This window comes from Rhamphochromis longiceps, linkage group LG7, assembly GCF_057381845.1.
Source record: "Rhamphochromis longiceps isolate RC_006_pf linkage group LG7, R_longiceps_female_GT1.1, whole genome shotgun sequence".
Taxonomy (NCBI): domain Eukaryota; kingdom Metazoa; phylum Chordata; class Actinopteri; order Cichliformes; family Cichlidae; genus Rhamphochromis; species Rhamphochromis longiceps.
Window position 1 is genome coordinate 55,160,679 of NC_140563.1, and position 19,312 is coordinate 55,179,990.

The window sequence follows — 19,312 nt, forward strand, 5'->3', positions numbered from 1 at the left end:
ATGTGTGTGTGAGCTCCATGGTGGTGTTAGCACTATTGCCTCACAATAAGAAGGTCCTGAGTTCTAAACCAGTCTGTGTGGAGTTTACATGTCCATGTCTCCCTGTCTCCTCTGGGTACCAGCTTCCTCCCACAGTCCAAAGACATGAATGGATTTGGGTTAATTAGTGTTTCAAAACTGACCACAAGGCGTGATTTAGACTTCTGTGGGGAATCCTGCAGTGGCTACAATGTAACCTAGTAAGTGGCAGACGTTGTTGCCAGTATTTATGCTTGTGCTGGACAATTATATTTTTTCCCTCCTTGGACACTTTGTTGCGGTGGGGTTTGGGGGGGCAAACATATTTGTCCTTCTTGTTTTTCCGTTTCTTAGTACATTCACTAATATCCATTACAAAAGTTTCAGCAGTCTCCCTCTAGGAATTTGCTGATGTTTATAGGTCCTTAGATCGGTGTTATTATTTTTCCTCCCTATATTGAGGCAATGGTCATCACTCGATCACTAATAAATTCAAAAACTGCCAAGAAAAAGCCAATAAATGCACAGCAGTAATCAGTCATTGTGTAGTTATATTTCTAGTTAGGATGTAACAGAGGTTATGTGCACAGATTCCCCACCAAAACATAAATCCCCAGCAAGTGTGAATGTAAGTGAAAATTGCATTAACTGGCTGGTAATTACACCCATTTTTAAACGGTCTCTTCATTACTTGCAGCTCAGAAGTAGTTGGACATTTGAATAGTAAGCTGCTCCATCAGCAGGTGTGGTTCCCGATTGTTTCCTCATTGTTTAAAATAAATCTGGAGCTGACTCTGGGGTTTGACTTTGCATTTGGTAGCTATTCATATGAACTGTCTGTGAAGGTTCTCAGTCATCCAGGTCATCGTAGTCAAAGGAGCTTGCAAAGAAAAGCGTCTGGACTTCTTTAAGTTACTTGAAGACGTTTCACCTCTCATCTGAGAAGCTTCTTCAGTTCTAAGGTCAAATGGTGGAGAGTCCCAGATATAAATCTAGTGGGAGTTTCCCCCCACAGAGGGACAAAAGGACCCCCTGATGATCCTCTAATCGCCTGAGCCACGGTGTGAAAGTGGGTGTGGGTCCCAATCAGCCCGAGTTTCGGGTGAGTTCATTGTGAAACCTGGCCCCACCTTATCATGCGAATTCCTGAGATCAGATGGCCCAGGATGTGAGTGGGCGTTAAGGCGTCTGGGAAGGGATCTCAAAACTGGATTACAGATGGCAGAGAGTTGGTGTCGTAAACCACCGCCTCTGTTCAAAGATGGTCGCTCACAGTGGACATAGATGGCTTCTTTCACTCCTCTTTCAAACCATCTGTCCTCTCTGTCCAAAATTTGAACATTGGCATCCTCGAAAGAGTGTCCTTTATCCTTAAAATGCAGATGGACTGCTGAGTCTTGTCCTGTGGAGGTGGCTCTTCTGTGTTGTGCCATGCGCTTGTGAAGTGGCTGTTTGGTCTCTCCAATGTAGAGGTCTGGGCATTCCTCGCTGCACTGTACAGCATGCTGTACAGTGCAGCGAGGAATGCTCACATTTTGGACAGAGAGGACAGATGGTTTGAAAGAGGAGTGAAAGAAGCCATCTATGTCCACTGTGAGCGACCATCTTTGAACAGAGGCGGTGGTTTACGACACCAACTCTCTGCCATCTGTAATCCAGTTTTGAGATCCCTTCCCAGACGCCTTAACGCCCACTCACATCCTGGGCCATCTGATCTCAGGAATTCGCATGATAAGGTGGGGCCAGGTTTCACAATGAACTCACCCGAAACTCGGGCTGATTGGGACCCACACCCAGTTTCACACCTTGGCTCAGGTGATTAAAGGATCATCAGGGGGTCCTTTTGTCCCCCTGTGGGGGGAAACTCCCACTAGGTTTATATCTGGGACTCTCCACCATTTGACCTTAGAACTGAAGAAGCTTCTCGGATGAGAGGTGAAACGTCTTCAAGCAACTTAAAGAAGTCCAGACGCTTTTCTTTGCAAGCTCCTTTGATTCATATGAACTCTTAACTAGACCAAGGTGTGGTCAGTGTAATTTGAAAGGAAAACAAAAGGCCTTCCAGTTCTGGTATACCCAATTTGTACCAGGAAGATGTTAAGAGAAAAAAAACATATACAAAAGGCAAGGAAGAGCTCATACTACATCCTCTTTCAAAATGACATGGCATGTACTGTATGTTTGCCAGAGGAACTGGTTCACTAGTGTTTCTAGATAAAGTGACTGTTGAAGCAACAGGATGGATTTTTAAAACTTATAGCTTACACTGTGCTGAAAAGCTGCAAGACTAAAAGGCTGGTGCTTTACAGTGCAGATGGATAATGACCCCAAAACCCCAAAAGTTGTTTAAGGCAATGAAAGGGAATGTTCTTAAATGGCAGAGTCACTCACATGACCTCAGCTGAGTTGAGATGCCTTTTAGTGAAAGCAAAGCTGAAAGCAGAGAGCAGCAAAAGCCTGGCAGAGCATCTCGAGGGAGGACATGCAGCATTTAATGATGTCTGTGGAAAGGATTGCTACAGATTCCCATTTAAGTAATAATAATTATATTTATAATAATGCTAGTTTGTCCAATTACTTTGGCCTGTGTAAAAGACAGGACTGTAAATTATTAAAGGTGAATGCAAAAAATTGATTTGCATCTTGACTGCTTCATTTTAAATCCATGAGTGTTGTACAGATCCAAAGTTAGGGAAAATAGCCTGACTGTCCATACGCTTCTCTACCTGCACAGTCGGCAAAACCCTTTCAGGAACAGAGAGGTTAAAAAGGTACTTGGACTATAAACGAGTGTAAAAGCAGCCTAGATTAAACAGACATTAAAGGATGTAGTGGCATTTTCATGAACCGGAGCTTCATGTCCCGTGTTTACATTAAATGGAGCTTATCCTTCCACACAAAGCACTTTAGCCTAAGTGTTGTGGGCATAAAAGAAAGTAGGTGGAAATAAACCGTGAGACTTGGTCACAATGCTCACCTTGCTGTGAAGGTTTGGTGAGAAGTTGCAGACTTCAAAATAGATCCCTCACCTTCTATTTTTGTTTTTGCTCTTTGTTTCCTGCTCTTTTATTATGTAACCGCATGCAGTTCTGCACTTTTCTTCTCTCTTTTCAGTGAAGACAAAAAATAAGGGCGAAGAAAGGTGCAGAGCTGCTCTTATTATACCACGATCACACTCTGTTCAGTCAGAGAACCTTTCTGGTTGTTTATTTGTGTTAAATAAGATGTCTTTCATTATGTTTTATCTTTTTTTTCATTTGACGGGAGTTATTCATTTTGTGTCAGCAGTAACAAAGCAGCTGAGATACACTGAGCAGATTTGTAGTCGTACTCCTGCCCTGCTGATGATAATTTTTGATGACTTCTGTTTCTCTCCAGGCATCCAGGACTTTCCAGAGAACATCAAGAACTGCAAAGGCCTAGCAATTGTAGAAGCCAGTGTGAATCCCATATCCAAGTGAGTTCGACTTTCCCTCACCTAACACATTTTAGTTTAATGTTCCCTATAAAGTTTGGGTTCCTAGTGTTCTTGCAGAGGCTTACGAGGCTGCTTGTGTGTTCTCATTCGCGTTCTTGCCTTTGCATGTGTTATCAGGCTCCCTGAAGGCTTCACTCAGCTTCTGAGTCTGACGCAGCTCTACCTGAACGATGCCTTTCTGGAGTTCCTACCAGCCAGCTTCGGCAGGTCGGTTTCTTCCCTGGTTTGTCACACGCTGGACTTGATGGAGTCATGATACTGACATTTGAATTTTCTAAATGCAGTCAAGTCATTAACAACCGCAGAAATGCAACACAAAATGATGCTAGCTCGATAAGATGACCCAGTAGAAGTGATTTTGATTCATACTGTGGGCTACACTTGTGCTGTGTGGCACCAGGACCAAGTACTACTTATGTCATGTCAACAGCACAAAAGTGATGCAGCGAGCATACACAGAACTATTATATCTCTCAGACCTGGCTTACCATTAATTCTTTAGCATTTACATTTAAGTCATACTGGAGAAACACACAGCTTTAAAAAATTATCACTTTATTTAAAATGATCATGTTGTCTTCTTAACATTTACTTACTATACTTTTCAATATATAGTTAGGCTACACAGATTATTAATCACTTTCATTACTTGCGCGTTACACAAAGTTTGTGTTGAGCCTTCTGAATGCAGAAAACGTGATGTGATCTGGTGCTGATTCCATCTTTATATTTCTTCCTTTTAGTACTAGTTCTATACAAGAGAAGATTACATCAGACTTTTTTTGCTGTCATGTAACTGCACATCATAGCTGCTTAGTGAAAGATAAGCCGGCTGAGAAAATCATGGCCGCTAAGCTTCAAAAGCCATTTCACATAATATCCCTTTTGGGGAAAATCAACTAATTATGACAATGATTTTTTTTCCTGCTTGCAGGTTGACTAAGCTACAAATCCTGGAGCTGAGGGAGAATCAGTTAAAGATGTTGCCAAAGTAGGTGGTTTTTATTTAGCAAACCTTCCAAATGTGAAATATGAAGAATGTTCATTTTAATTAAAAATAATAATAAAAGCAGAGTCTCTCTGAAATTAAGTCGCTTTATGAACTGCGACAAGATTTATTTTTTATTTTTTTTAATCCCTACTTCCTCATTGTCCTCTTCCTCTTGCACCCCCTGCTATGTCTGTCCTTTATCCTTTGTTTTAATCATAGACTCTTTCTCTAAACCTCTAACTGTAGTATTAAATTCCACTGTGTTACATAAGAGTCCCCTTTACTTGGCCACTTGCGCTGACAGGTTTTATAATCCTCTACTGAGACAGTGGTTAAGGTCTTTTTGCTATTTGAGAAGTGTGCTGTGAGACTGAATGTCCCACAGATATTAGAGAAAGCTCCAGGTGATTTTTGGGGGAAGTCACCGTCTCCCTGGTTTCTCTTTAATTTCTGTCACACTTGACTAGCTTTACCATCTTACCATGCTTAACGATACTTGCCTTTTTTTCCCCTTCCCCCCTCTGTCTGAGTTTCCTTTTATAATTTCCCCTTTATTATTATTATTTTTTGCATTTATTTTTCACTGACTGATGTTCCAGCCGGTGTATAAAGTGCAGTACAGTCAGTGCCACAGCTCGGAGCGGATCCCTTTTTTCTGGCTGTGTTTATGTGACAGAGGCCAGACCTGTTAAAGTCTGGAGACCTGACAAAGAAAGGGACTAATGATCGGGAGCGTTGCCAGTGCAACACACAAGCATTTCAGAGATGTAAACAATGTGTGCAAAGGGGTGCAATAGAAGTCTTCTCAGGGCTTTCATGTAGAAGCTGCTGCCTCTATTCTCCATCTCTCTCCTCTGGTGCACAGACACACACTGAGCACATGCATAAACCAAGTGTTTTAAAGAAGGCTGCAGTGTTCCTCGCTCAGGGTCATAAGCCCCTTAGTGCTGTTTTTTTAACTGGTGAACTCACTTTCTAGATTAGCCAAAACAGCTCTTTCTCACCCTTTTTTAGCTGTTTGGTTTGGTGTCGGGTTTTTTGTGGTGTGGGGAGAAACGCTGTTCGTTCCTTGGTATCATTTCTGTCCCACAAGTACATTTCCACTAACACAGTTTTCACGGTGTCTTGATTTGCTTTAGGGTTGGGATTATACTTTTTAATCAACTTTTATATTCACATTGTGAAATTGACAGTCAATGGAAATGTTTTATTTTTATTTTGCTTTTATTTGCGCATGCGCGTGTCTGTGTACGTGCTACGTTTTTGTTTTTTGCTGCTGGCAGTAAAGGACAAATGTCCTCAAAGGTGTCTTGTTATTCGATCTGTGAGGAAAGAGTTGTTCTTAATCACTAATAATAAGCCTCTATGAAAATATTTTCTCTCCAGTTGTCTGTTGTGCTGTGGTCAGTTAAATCAGTGTTGTAAGCAGTGCGTGTTTACAGTGTAGGGGAGAATGTGAGCCTGTGGCCTGAATGTGAGAGAGAATTTGGAGCAAGGCTTAGGGCACATTTTCCATTATTTAGAGCATATTTCTATCACGCCTAAGCTCTAAAAGGTATTTATTTCCACATAAAATTATTCAGTGACAGGAGCGAAGGCGGAGCATGTGTGCTTTCCAAATCGAACAGCATGAAAACTGACTGATAGTGGCATAGAGGAGGAATTTTCTTATGGCTGTTTTTTTTCTTCTTCTTTAATATGTAAACCATGAAATTCATGTGTTTTTGTTGTTTTGTTTTTTATGTTTCCTTCTTGTGTGTCTGCAGAAGCATGCAGAAGCTCACACAGCTGGAGAGGTTGGACCTGGGGAGTAATGAGTTCACTGAAGTGGTGAGTATCTTTCAGTCAGTCTGTCACTGCTCGGGGCTCTCACCTCGTCCTTACTTAATCTGTTCCCTGTCCTATTTTGGTTTTTTAAGCACGTATGTTGAAATTTTTCTTTTCCTTACACTCTGAACCGTCATTTATACATGATAATGTGATTCATTTTTTTTAGCTTGCTCACAACTACGTGCTTTCTCTTTTCTACATGTGCAGCCTGAGGTGGTGGAGTGGCTGACTGGACTCAAGGAGCTGTGGATGGACGGGAACAAACTGACCTTTTTACCTGGGGTATCATATACGCTCATATTCCCGTTCAGTGACTGCTGCGTCTTAACACATCATCTTGAGATTATTTCCCTCGATTCTCCCCCAACCCCCCAAAACTGTGTGTCTCCTCAAGTCTTCATCAAAACGAGCTGCAGTCAGTTTACATCAGACTTTGAGCTCTCTAAAACCAGCAGAGAGGGCTGCGCTTTGAACGCGATTCTGTCGTAGGATGAACTCGCACAACAAAATGCATAGTTTTGGGTTTGCATATGTCCCCCAGAAAAAAATCAGCTATGAATGAATTCTTATGTCGGTGTGTTGACAGTCAGGATTTGTTAAATGAGGCTCTTCTTTCATCCAAATGACCAGCTTGTTTGTAAGTGGGTCATAATTAAAGCATTAGTTCTGCTGCCAGCATTTCAGTAGCATCAGCTGTAATCACAATCTGGCCTTTTATAAGCCATGACGTCTGTGGAGTATGAAACAAACCATTAAGTGTTACTCATTTTATTAGCAGAACAGTGTTTTCAACCTAAAATAAGTGTGATATTGTCTCCCACTGTGGGATTATATCATGTCTGCATATATAGTTATTTACTTCACTGCAGAAAATGTTAGTTAACTGCTTGTTTGTGATCATTTTAATTTACTGCCACAGTTTGCATCTCATACTGCTGCATAAATTAAGGGTGACTTTTTATTTTATTTTGTGCAGATGTTGGGGACACTAAAACAACTGGTGTATCTAGACGTGTCGAAGAACAACTTGGAGATGGTGGATGAACAAATCCGCGGCTGTGAGAATCTACAGGACCTTCTGCTCTCCAACAATGCTCTCACACAGCTGCCAGGCTCCATCGGTAAAGATCTGACACACACACACACACACACACACACACACACACACCGTATTAGAAGACCTGTTATGAAACACCTTAACTCTCTTTTAGCTGTTGCCAGCTTTTAAATCTTTCCAAGCCCTTCATCAGTGAAAAAGCCTCTCTTGTCTCTTTCTATGTCTCTTTTAGCACTTGCAGTGTGAGCCGACGGGACAGTACTACCACAAGACTTTATTTTTCTGTGTCATTTTCTCTAATAGAAACTGATCTATATATAATTGCAACAGAGCATGAAACTGATGTGCTGCATAATAACCTTTTACTTATTTTTCAGTATTCAGTGTTATTTTTGGTTTTTGATGAAACCAAATTATGCTAACAATATAAAACTGTAGTGAAGTACACAGTGAGATACTCATAACATATTGTGATGTCTGTAACAGAAGAAATACAATTATTCAGATATTTCTACAGCTCAGGATTGCTTTTACCCAACCCTTATTCATCTCTAATGAATTAGGTTCCAATTACTCATGTATTCAAATGTCACGGGTATGAAACATTTAGCAATATCAATGCAGCTTACTCATTTATGATTCACTGCGTCGTTTTGTTTTTCTTTGTGGACAAATAGAAATAAAACACCATATTCAATTTGGGTTACATTTGTGACAAGTTGTTAAGTGACCAGTAAAAATAAATAAATTGCTCAAAAATTAAGAAACTGATATTTAGTATTATACATATTAAGAATAAAGTTATTTGTGTAAAAAAACAAAACTCCACAGGTTTTAAACCAGTGTAAAGACAGACACATTGGCTCACAAAGGTAAATATGATTTAAACATGAGGTTAAAAGTTCTGTAAAATAAAATCATTGAGTACAATAATGTAGACTTATATTAGATGTTCTGGGCAAGCCTAAAAAAAGCAACCTGGATCAGCAGTTTTCTTCCAGCCATGAGGGACACAGTTAACTCAGCATTAAGGCCTCTGTCGCACAGACCTACAGACCAGCTAGCAACCATCTGGAAAATGTATGCGCCACTTGGTGGGGGTTGCTGCCAATTGCTATGAAACCAATGAACCCCATTCCATTCGATTTCAATTCAGTTTTATTTCTATAGCACCAAATCATAACAACATTCACCTCAAGGTTATTTATAAAGATAAAGACCCTACAATAATAGGGAGAAACCCCAACAGTCAGATCACCCCCTATAAGCAAGTGGCCAGAGGGGCCGATGGCGCGATATGGCAGCCTCGCTTCTGTCAGTCTGCCCCAGGGCAGCTGTGGCTACAACTGTAGCTGCCTCCACCAGTGTGTGAATGCGAGAGTGAATGAATAGTGGTATTGTAAAGCGCTTTGGGTGCCTTGAAAAGCGCTATATAAATCCAATCCATTATTATTATTATAGTTGGCGACAGTAGGAAGGAAAATCTCCCAAACAGAACGTGTCAGTGGCAGCGATGCTGCCCCATTAACCCTCAGCAGTGCAGAGCCCGACAACTTCTCTGTGCGACTGGGTGACAGACAGCTGACAATTGTGTTGGCTACTTTTTTTTCCCCTTTTTCAAATGTTAATTTTGACAAATAGGTGCCTATTTTTCGAAATAAATTGTAAAGCTACATTTATAATATTTATTGACAGTCATAATTTTGAATGGCATACTTACTCCCATCCCTTTTGCAAAAAACAAGACTAATAAAATCCTTTAAATTCATGCAAACACTGCTGTTGAAATCATGGTTGATGACGACTGCTATAGCCATTACTGTATTGACAGTATGAATGAATCTAATTAACTGGTGTGTAATGGATCTTCCTCTTTGCTGCGTACCAGCAAGTGATAGTCAATAACTGATCTGAGCTGTTGTCGACGCCTTCCTGATCCTAGCTCTCTGTTCCTTTTTTTTTTTAAAGGCACCCTGAAGAAACTGACTGCACTGAAAGTGGATGAAAATCAGCTGATGTACTTGCCAGATTCCATTGGAGGGTGAGCATCACAGCAATAGATTTGATAACAGCAGAGTAAACCCTGAGCTCAGTGGATTATTGTGTCGTTTTTTTTATATCTGGAATCCATTGATCTGATAAAACGTTTTTCTGGAAAAAGTAAATATCCCCATTAAAGAGAATGCAACCCCTGCTCGGTTTGTTTTGGTCTCGCGCTGATGATTGGTAGCTTAGTAATGGCTATGGTTATAAAGAGTGGTTATGAATGTCAAGTCTTTGAATCTGCCATAGCGATTTAAGGACAGTTCATCCATTTGCTTCAGTGTGGAAGGGCTGCTGGTAAACACTGGTCTCATGACCCTCATAGACAGTAATGATATGAAATCCTGTGTTACTATTCAGAGGTTTTTCTGTCTAATGTATACAGGTAAACCCTCAGTCGCCAGCTGCTGAGTACCGAGCCAGGTCCACACGCTGATCCTCTTTCTACTCTGAATCATTGACACACAGTTGACAAAGATTAGGTTCCATTTAATCCATGCTTTTATTTTTTTAATCCATCCCCTCCAACATCCATGAGAAAGACAAATCTACATTACCTGATAAAAACAATTGTATCTGTGCAGTTTTTTATTACTGTTTTCAAACACCCTCAATTGCCCCTTATGTTAGAATGTGCCGCCTTATGTACTTTGACGTAGATTATGTGACAAAGCCTATGGTTTAACTTAATCCCATGCAAGGGTTTTAGTTTAAGCAAGCTCATTTCCTCCCCCATTTATATGTAGCTGGTTTCATTTTACTTCGCCACTTGTCCACTGGGGTTTTTTTGTTTCCCTGGTGTATTTTTAGTAGACAGGCGTCAGATCCTTGTGGCGTTTCATGGTACTGTAGCATATGAGCTTTCTGGACGTGGGGCTGCTTTGCATTAATATGAAACCCAGCGTGCATTTACATTTTTCACTCAGCAAAATTCCGCTTAAAGGATGTCCCATGAAATATTTGAGATTTGCATTTGCATCAGTCTATTTGTGTTTCACCGTCACTGTACAGTAACATTGATCAGAGCTTTTCTTATTTAGTTACTTAGCTGTTCATTATTTAATAGTCTCTGTGAAGAATTTAAAGAGATCAGAATGCACTGACGGTTGTAAGCAATGAAACCAGATGCATGTTAGTATGCTTAACAAAAAGAGCCACCTAAATGTGGTAGCAGCGCTGTGTTCAGTTTCTTCTGCATGTGTTTGAAGCCCAGCAGCTGCCGTCTGAAAGAGCTTTTTCAGAAAGAGCAAAACTCCAAGTGAATCTTGTGCTAACATCCTAGACATTACATGGCTGTCTGCTTAACATCCTTCAGCCATCCTGAGCTTTCTAGTAAGTAATAGCTTGCTTAGCTACAAATCTTAATATTGTTATTGAAGCCCTGTCCATTGGCCGTTCCTTTGGAGTTGATGTTGCTCTTGGTAATCTTCTTAAATATTTCCCACCCTGTTATGACTGTCTGTGGCAGTTTAGAGCTAAGATGATCTTAATTTAGTACCTGCCCACTTGGTGGTGTTAATGGCTTTTTCACCTGTTAACAAATTGATATTGCAACCAGAGAGCCAAGAAATTGTAGCACGTAGGAACAATAATGTACCACAGACAGGGATCCTACCATATCATCCTTCTTTCCATCTCAACCTAATTTTCTGTCTCTGCAAACAGTGTAGGATATGTGACTGTGCAAAGGACCGCAGAAATAAATTCACCACGTCACACACAGTCTAATCCCAGATTGCGCGCATTGATATAATTTACATAAATTAGATAAACACGTTTACTGTATTTAATAAATAGGTCTCAAGTTATACTTGTGTGTGTGTGTGTGTGTGTGTGTGTGTGTGTGTGTGTGTGTGTGTGTGTGTGTGTGTGTGTGTGTGTGGACATGCAGATGTCCAATCAGAGATGAGCAAAAACGAAATTAAATAAAAAAAAATGTATTGGTGTTCTCCATTGCAGCAGTATGTTCAGTATTTCTTTGCTTGTAAGTGTCTGGCTGCTGGTGGTAACTTCTTGGCAATTTAACTGCAAAAAAACTGCCATTAAAGTGGATTTTTGCCATGTCTCTCTGCATCAGGCTGACATGCATTGATGAGCTGGATTGCAGTTTCAATGAGATTGAAGCGTTGCCAGCCACCATTGGCCAGTGTGTCAATATGCGCACCTTTGCTGCAGATCACAACTTCCTTGCCCAGCTTCCACCCGAGGTGAGTGTGCGCATCGGTTTGTAGATTTTAATCCGTGTGTTCACTGTCTGCAGTGAGAGTCATTGGTGTGCTCGCTTCACAGATGGGCAACTGGAAGAGGGCAACTGTGCTGTTTCTACATTCCAACAAGCTGGAGTCTTTGCCCGAGGAGATGGGCGACATGCAAAAGCTCAAAGTCGTCAACCTCAGCAACAACAAGTGAGCCTTCTCTGCTTGTTGTATTTTTATTTTTTTTGTATTTTTTAGAAACTCTGGCCTGATTTTAAATATTATCTAAATCCAAACACGCAATTGCTGTAGTCTTCTGTTTTTTGTTGTGCATCAGATCTATTTGCAATTATTTACTTTGTTCAGACTAAACAAGATGTTAACTATGAAATCTACACATTTTGTTCCAGATTTTATCAGAATTACACAACATAACTGACAAAACAATTGTTAGATTAGTTGATAAAATTAAATGATATATAATCAATTTTACGTACTTTAAATCCAGGACATTTTAAAAGCAGTGATTCCTTCACTATGTAAAGCTACCAGTTAATAAAAGCAATCAAATGTCTTGTCTTACGCTTATTTTCAAATGTGGAGTTTGAAATTGTACCTGCTGATTACAGTATTGTGATGAAGGCTTATTAGAATGAAAAAAGGGTAAGGTCTTGATCGTTTCCTTTTTTAAGAAAAAAGGGACATTTTCCAGGCTTCTCTTTTATAGTCGGCCTGCTTAGATCAAATTTGCCTGACAAAATGAATTAAATTGACTTTTTTTTTAACTCGCCCAGGAAAGCAGTTTTAAGCGTTTTGGTGACTGAGTTTTGTTTTTTTGTTTTTTGTTCTACTTCAGGTTGAAGAATCTTCCGTACAGTTTCACCAAACTGACTGAGCTGACTGCAATGTGGCTGTCTGAAAATCAGGTAAGGCTGCACAAGTATTAGGCATAAAACAATAAGGCCTCTGGGTTCAGAGGTATCAGATGGGGACAGCAATAGCAGGAGCGTCTGTGACTCGCACTAAAAATTCAGCTGTAAATCAAGAAGCCTTCCCGGTAGCTCGCAGGAAGGTACATCTAACCACTTCCAGGACATCTGATCTAATGCAGGTCAGATTGGATGACCAGTCTTTCAAACAGAGTAGAGGTTTCTGGCACAAGTTCATTTACAGCTAAAGAGGTTGAAGCACCAGTAACACTTGTATTATAAAGAACCTCTGTATTGCTTGATCAACACATTTGGGTCATTCTGTATTTCAAATTTAAAAGGATCCTAATGATTCTCAGAAAATGCCCCCTTAATGGTTATTTGAGTGGCAATCTAGACAAGAAACCTTCCCCACTGAATGTGTAAATCTGAATGACAAGGAGGGCATTTGTAAGACGAGACTGCAGCAGTCAGACGGAATTAAAGTGGTGTTCAAAATTACCAGGCAAGTTGAGGTGCATGAAATTTGGACTTCTTAACAGGAAATGTCTGGTCGGCTCACATGAGAGCAAAAGGTTTATAATCCCAATTTGTCACAGCAGGGTGACTTTCTATTGTAAAGGAATACTTGACCTGGTCATATTGTCAGTATACAGAGGCAACGAAAGGATGGAGAACACTCTGTGGGACACTGTGGATTCAGTGTGTTGGCTTTTGTTCAGCTTATTTCCAAATTACAGTCTGACTCTGACTGCATTCTCAAATCAATTATTCATGCCTTTTCCCCTCTCCTGGCTAGACTGTCCCAAGGTTCTGTTTGGGTGCCTTAACAAATTGTCCCCAGGAAACTGCAGCTGTTTGAGAATGCTGCAGAGAGAAGATGTAGATTCATCCACACAGCATCCATCACTGCTGTCCTGCTCTTATATAAACTGTCTGATTTGTAATGAATAAAATCTCTAAAATTTTGTGGTCCTTATATCTTTCCACAATCACTTTCCTACCTAAATAACTCCTAACAAGGACACTGCGAAGACAGGCAGTCTGCAACAGCTACATCAACACTAAGACACATGGATGCAGTTGGACAGGTGCAACAATGCAGACGGGGGCCTAAGGCAAGTTTAGAACAGCCTCATCAACAAATGGATGACAGGAAGAGGCACCCAGATGTGTTAAAGTAATGTGAAAGCAAATTAGAAGTGAAGAAAGTCGGCGTGAAATAGCTGTGTAGAATTCGGGGAAGACGGGTTGAATTTATCACGGCTCCATCTTGTGATGTGTTATTTTCCCCTGCGGTTAAGTGTTCTCTTCCATATTTACGTTTTTGATGTCCCATGTATTTGTCAAAGAGCTGCTGATTTTACATGGCACTCAACCCCATATTTTGTCCACACAGTCAAAACCCCTGATCCCACTCCAGAAAGAGGAAGATCCAGAGACTCAGAAAACAGTGCTGACCAACTACATGTTCCCCCAGCAAATTAGGATTGAGGAATGTGAGTAACTGCTCTTTGTTTGATATACATTTCCAAGCTGTAAGTGGCAGACTATCAAACACTTCACTCACCCACCTGGGTTTCAGCATCAGGACTAAGTACTACTAGCACTGACATAAACCCTAAATTCTCATGGACATTCTTAGGTGTTAAGAAGACTATATTGTGTTACCCTCACAAAGTTTGATGACCTACAAGGATCCCTAAATGCATATTTTATAAAAGACCTTGTTATCTGAGACTGAAGCAGGGGAAACACTAGCCATCGTCTTCTTGTCAAGCACCTGTTTGTTTGGTTTCCTTTTACAGCAGACGGCTCACACTGACAGTGTTGTATCTTTACTTTAGAGTAATTAGTGGTTCGTGGTCGGCGTGCTTGAGCTACTGAAATGGTCACGAGTCTTTTTTGAGACGTCGGGGATTTCTGTCACAGCCTGAACAGTTACGGCCCTGTGGCGGGCTTTACACCATTTGCCGTGTTTATTAGCTAGGGCTTGTTTCCGATCAAGCCTTTTCTTTTGCTTGGAAGCTGGAAGTATTCACAGCCTGACTGCAGTTAACATGTTTTACAACTTGTTGATATGGAGAGTACACAGCAGGTGATTCAGCGGGTTCACTGTGACTTCACGCTGTGGGGTGTTGTCAAGTGAGCTACAGTTGTGTGTGTAATCTTTTGAGCTGATGTTGTCAGAGAATTAGTCAAATGGGATCTCTTATCAGAAAATTCTACTACACACCTTCACACTTAGTCTCTCTATTGCTAAATCGAGAGCAGTAAGCTTTTTACAACAGGAAAACCACACTGACTGACACCTTCACAAATATTTCACAGCGTCTAATTGTCTGCTTGCTTCATTTCAGGCAAGTCGTACAGGAGTTATGGTGAAACAGAGAGACTGAGTTGAATCTTTCATGCTTTTTTCATTACCGATTAACCACAAACTTGCTTCTTTGCGTTTACGGTGGAGTATTCATACTGAAGATTAGTACATAGTAGCAAAATATTCTCTTGGAATTTTTGGATGCCATCATAGAAAAGGAATTTATTGCAACATCAGTTCCAGGGTTTAACAGCCCTGTTTGGTTCTTTTTGGAGTTTTTTGGGTTAACTCCCAATTTTCAAGTTCCTCCACAGCTCCCTTCAGTTTATTGGCATTCCTCGTGTTTCCTTTGCACCATCTTGTGGTCACATTTATTATGTGACAGATTTAGGTTGAATTAAAAAGTCCTAATTTGGGTGGGGAAAAAATTCAAAAGACAAATTTTGATTCACTGCCTGGCATTTTTATTTTTCCCCACAGACATTCCAAACTCTGACTCTGAGAGCTTTAATCCAACTCTGTGGGAGGAGCAACGCAAGCACCGAGCTCAGGTGGCCTTCGAATGTGACGAGGACAAAGATGAGAGAGAAACGCCCCCGAGGGTTAGTGCTGCACATTTGTTACTGCTTATATAATTGGAAAAGGAAAAACAACAGTGGCGACACGAATTACCGCAGCAGCAGGGGCTTTTTTGGACACAAATCTTCACTTTGTTTCCTCCTCTGCGGGGATGGGGTCTTATAAAATGGGATGTAATTTCTGCTTAACCCTGTCATCTCTAGCATGAAAGCAGTCTTATTTATTTCAGCGTGTTACCATTTTTGGTCAGCTTTAATTTTAAACTCTGTGTATTCAAACTGTTGTAGGAGGGAAACCTGAAGCGCTACCCTACACCATACCCAGATGAGCTGAAGAACATGGTGAAAACAGCCCAGTCGGTGGCTCACAGGCTCAAGGAGGATGAGTCGAGTGATGAGTCCAGCAAAGAAGCAAAACCTGTTGAGAGAAACCACATTGGAGTGCAGGATGTGGGGGTAAAGGTCAGTGAAGGGCTCCACTTGGAAAGAAACCAGCCTCTTTCATTTCTGGTGTCATGTTGTTGGATTTATTTAAATTCCCTTTTTAACCTCTCCATAAGGTTTTAATGCATAACTAATCACCTGGACTGTTTTTGTGCAGGTGATTGAAGCCCCCTGTCCCAATGGTGTAGCGTCAAACATGGAGGCCCAAGTGTCTGCCGACGTGTGTGGCCAAAATCTCTCTGCACCCGAAGCAAAGGACACTTCTGAGTCTTACAGCTCCCAGAAAATCCCCCTCAAGTCTTCAGAGGACTCGATGATGAACCACGAGGACACACTAGAGGTAATCCAAATAATTCAGTACTTCAGATTTTTAGGACTTCTCACAGTTACACAAACAAGAAGTACAAAGTGCTTCCTCTGTCTTTAGGATTCTGAGGAGCTGTCAGATGAAGAAGACGAGATGAAGATTGCAGAGCTCAGACCCCCTCTTATTGAGATTTCCATCAACCAGCCTAAAGTAGTGACTCTAAGTAAGGATAAAAAAGGTAACTATGAAGGATCTAAAGTGAAAATTGAAATGTCTGGATGCAGAACACTGACAGTAATTTCTGATTAACAGATGATGGGAAAGATGCAGATTCTTTGCTGGATGACACCGTGGCTAACAGTAACCAGAACAACAGTAACTGCTCATCTCCATCACGCATGTCAGACTCTGTGTCTCTGACCACAGACAGCAGCCAGGACAACTCTTTGTGCACACCTGAGAGAGAGGCAAAGATGCCTTTCCTACCAAAAAGCCGGTTAGTGCTTTTCCGTATGGTAATATACACTAAAGAGGGGAGTGCTCCTCCTGCTCTTATTTTACTATTTCAGTATTTGTCCTCATTTCAGGCAAGAAGATGAGAATATGAACCAGCCTAAAGATACCACCCCTCTCCTCCATAATGGCAATGGCTCTGAAACGTCCCTCCAGGCCCTCTTAAAAACCCAGCAGGCACCACCAGAGAAAATGGGAGACTATGACCTGTCCATGGAAGCCAGACTGGCCTTCATTGAGAAGGAAATAAACAATGGTATGGGAGACACGTACACCAAGTGGGACCAGATTAATATGAATGTGACCAAGCTGCCAACTGACAACATGGTTCAGCTGGATGAGCTGGATAAAGGCAAGAATGGTTCGTTAGCTCAGGAGGAAGTGGACAGCAAAGAGGGTTACGATAACATGGATCATTTACAGAATGGAAATCGACAGGCAGGTGACTGCAACGATAGTCTGGGGAATAAAAGCCTAGGGATGAGAGGAGAAACAGCTGCTGTGCACGTGGCCTCGACAGGCGTGACAGCCTGCAGTGACATGTCTCTATCTCACAGCACTGAGGAACTGTCTCCAGAGAAAAGGTGCCATCCCCCGCAGGTGTTGAAGTCTCACAGCATCAGCAACATAGAAACAGGGGCCATGAGGTTGTACTCCTTTGATGGAGATGATGACTCAGTGGGGACTAGGGTGGCAGGGGCCGGGCCAGGGCCAGGAGCTCAGGGCCAGAGCATAGTCAGGAGCAAGTCAGCCGGCCAGTTGCTCAATGATCAGACTCTCCTGGTCTACCCCAACTCCTCTGCGTCCTCTTCAGACCTGCTCTCCTCTTCTAAGCTTCCTGCCAACACAAGCAGACATCCAGTCTCCTCCAGCATGGCCATGGGAACCCCTCCTCCTCAGTACAACATACAATACACAAACAGTGACATGTCTAAAGAGGGTCTCTGGGGGCAGAGGACAGCCATGGCTTCAGAGCAACAAGGCTACCATCCTGCTCCTCCTCCACACTCACTAGCCAACACAAATTACTCAAACCGTAATCAGGCGCCTCCTTACCCTCTGCAGCCCCAGCAGAGAGGCCCTGCGATGGCTTCCAAACCTTCTGGGGAGATGTGGGCTATGGAGAGACTTCATTCTGCTGCAGGCCAGCCTAGAAGCAGCACCCTGCAGAGGCAAGGCAGCACTAGCTCCACAGCTTCCATGTCTGACCCAAGGCGTATGCAGTTGTCCGAAGGAGACTACATGACATACAGGGACATTCACACCCTCGCCAGAGGGCCACTAGCAATGAGTCACGCCATGCAGAGGCCCCTCTCAGCTCGCACTTACAGCATCGATGTACCCGGAGCTTCCAGGCCTCACAGCAGCAGGCCACCGGCCCATGAGCTTCCAGAACGGACCATGTCTGTTAGCGATTTTAATTACCAGCACAGCAGCCCCAGCAAGAGGCCCAACACCAGGGTGAAGTCTGAGCACTCACTCCTCGACGGGCCAGGACAGATGCAGGCAGGGAGGGTTCCAGTAGACTGGAGAGACCAGGTGATGCGGCACATCGAGGCCAAGAAGATGGAAAAGGTAAAGAGTTTTATTATGAAAAAAGAACGTGTGTGTGTGTGTGTGTGTGTGTGTGTGTGTGTGTGTGTGTGTGTGTGTGTGTGTGTGTGTGTGTGTGTGTGTGTGTGTGTGTGTGTGTGTGTGTGTGTGTGTGTGTGTGTGTGTGTGTGTGTGTGTGTGTGTGTGTGTGTTCATCCATAAAAGCCCACCAGCATAACATGACCACAAATGAACTCCTAATATTCTTTAGGTGGAAGACACTTTAAACAACAGGATCTCACTCTGCACATAGTTTTGGTTTTTGTTGGTGCTTCTGAATGCAAACAGAATTTAAGACTGTAGTGTCAAATAGAGGCAAAGAATACATAAATGAAAGCAACCACCATCACCATAAAGAGCCCATCCCTACTTTGAGTCACCTCAAAACCTGCTGAAACAAACCAAAACCTAAATGTTTGTGTGAATCAGCTATTTAGGTGTAGCCTACTAACCCAGCTATATGCAAACTATACGTGATTCACTGCATGTTTGTCTGTATATGCTTTAAACCTCTTTGTTGTGTTTTTTATTATGTCATCACTCATTTGGTGCATTGCATGGCCACCACTGACTTGTTGGTGCTGGATGTTCCGTGTCATCAGAACGCGCTGTCTCGCTCCTATAATTCCAATAACGATCCGCTGAGCTGGTCTCACTACGGCAGCTGTAGGGATATGCATGCCAGCCAAGGGTCCCTGGTCTTTAGTGTCAGGGACGGACAGCCCTACGGAGCTCTGGGCTTCTGTGTGAGTACTGTCAACTCGTAGATCGCTCCTGCAGCTCATACTAAAGCCAGGGTATCCAGTTCCTGCAAGTTTCACATCCTTTACAAGAGAAGGAAATGTCTGTTTCCTTCTCTCGCCAATGTTGAAGTGATCACAGATGCTCGGAAGCCATGTTTCACTTGTCCTTTTATAGGCAAGGGAAAATATCATTCCCAACATATGATTTTCATGACCATGATCTCTGTTAGTGCCTAAAATATCAGAGTGAAACATGGATGAATTCTGGTTTTT

The 19,312-nt window shown here is 42.0% G+C and overlaps 1 protein-coding gene across 3 annotated transcripts in view; it reads left to right on the forward strand.

Annotated features, from left to right (window-relative positions):
* The window catches only part of erbin (erbb2 interacting protein), a 49,445-nt gene that overhangs the window by 25,821 nt on the left and 4,312 nt on the right, over window positions 1-19,312 (forward strand). The window contains exons 4-21 of one of the 3 annotated variants that reach the window (XM_085414380.1): window positions 3,397-3,475; window positions 3,614-3,703; window positions 4,431-4,487; window positions 6,254-6,317; window positions 6,525-6,599; window positions 7,294-7,438; window positions 9,343-9,415; window positions 11,495-11,624; window positions 11,707-11,822; window positions 12,469-12,538; window positions 13,941-14,040; window positions 15,342-15,463; window positions 15,728-15,901; window positions 16,041-16,223; window positions 16,311-16,413; window positions 16,503-16,686; window positions 16,778-18,278; window positions 18,899-19,042. In XM_085414380.1, the coding sequence (XP_085270506.1) occupies window positions 3,397-3,475; window positions 3,614-3,703; window positions 4,431-4,487; window positions 6,254-6,317; window positions 6,525-6,599; window positions 7,294-7,438; window positions 9,343-9,415; window positions 11,495-11,624; window positions 11,707-11,822; window positions 12,469-12,538; window positions 13,941-14,040; window positions 15,342-15,463; window positions 15,728-15,901; window positions 16,041-16,223; window positions 16,311-16,413; window positions 16,503-16,686; window positions 16,778-18,278; window positions 18,899-19,042 (3,410 nt within the window). Of the gene's footprint in view, window positions 1-3,396; window positions 3,476-3,613; window positions 3,704-4,430; window positions 4,488-6,253; window positions 6,318-6,524; window positions 6,600-7,293; window positions 7,439-9,342; window positions 9,416-11,494; window positions 11,625-11,706; window positions 11,823-12,468; window positions 12,539-13,940; window positions 14,041-15,341; window positions 15,464-15,727; window positions 15,902-16,040; window positions 16,224-16,310; window positions 16,429-16,502; window positions 16,687-16,777; window positions 18,279-18,898; window positions 19,043-19,312 lie in introns of all 3 variants that reach the window. The other 2 variants (XM_085414379.1, XM_085414382.1) reach the window with 2 other exon arrangements.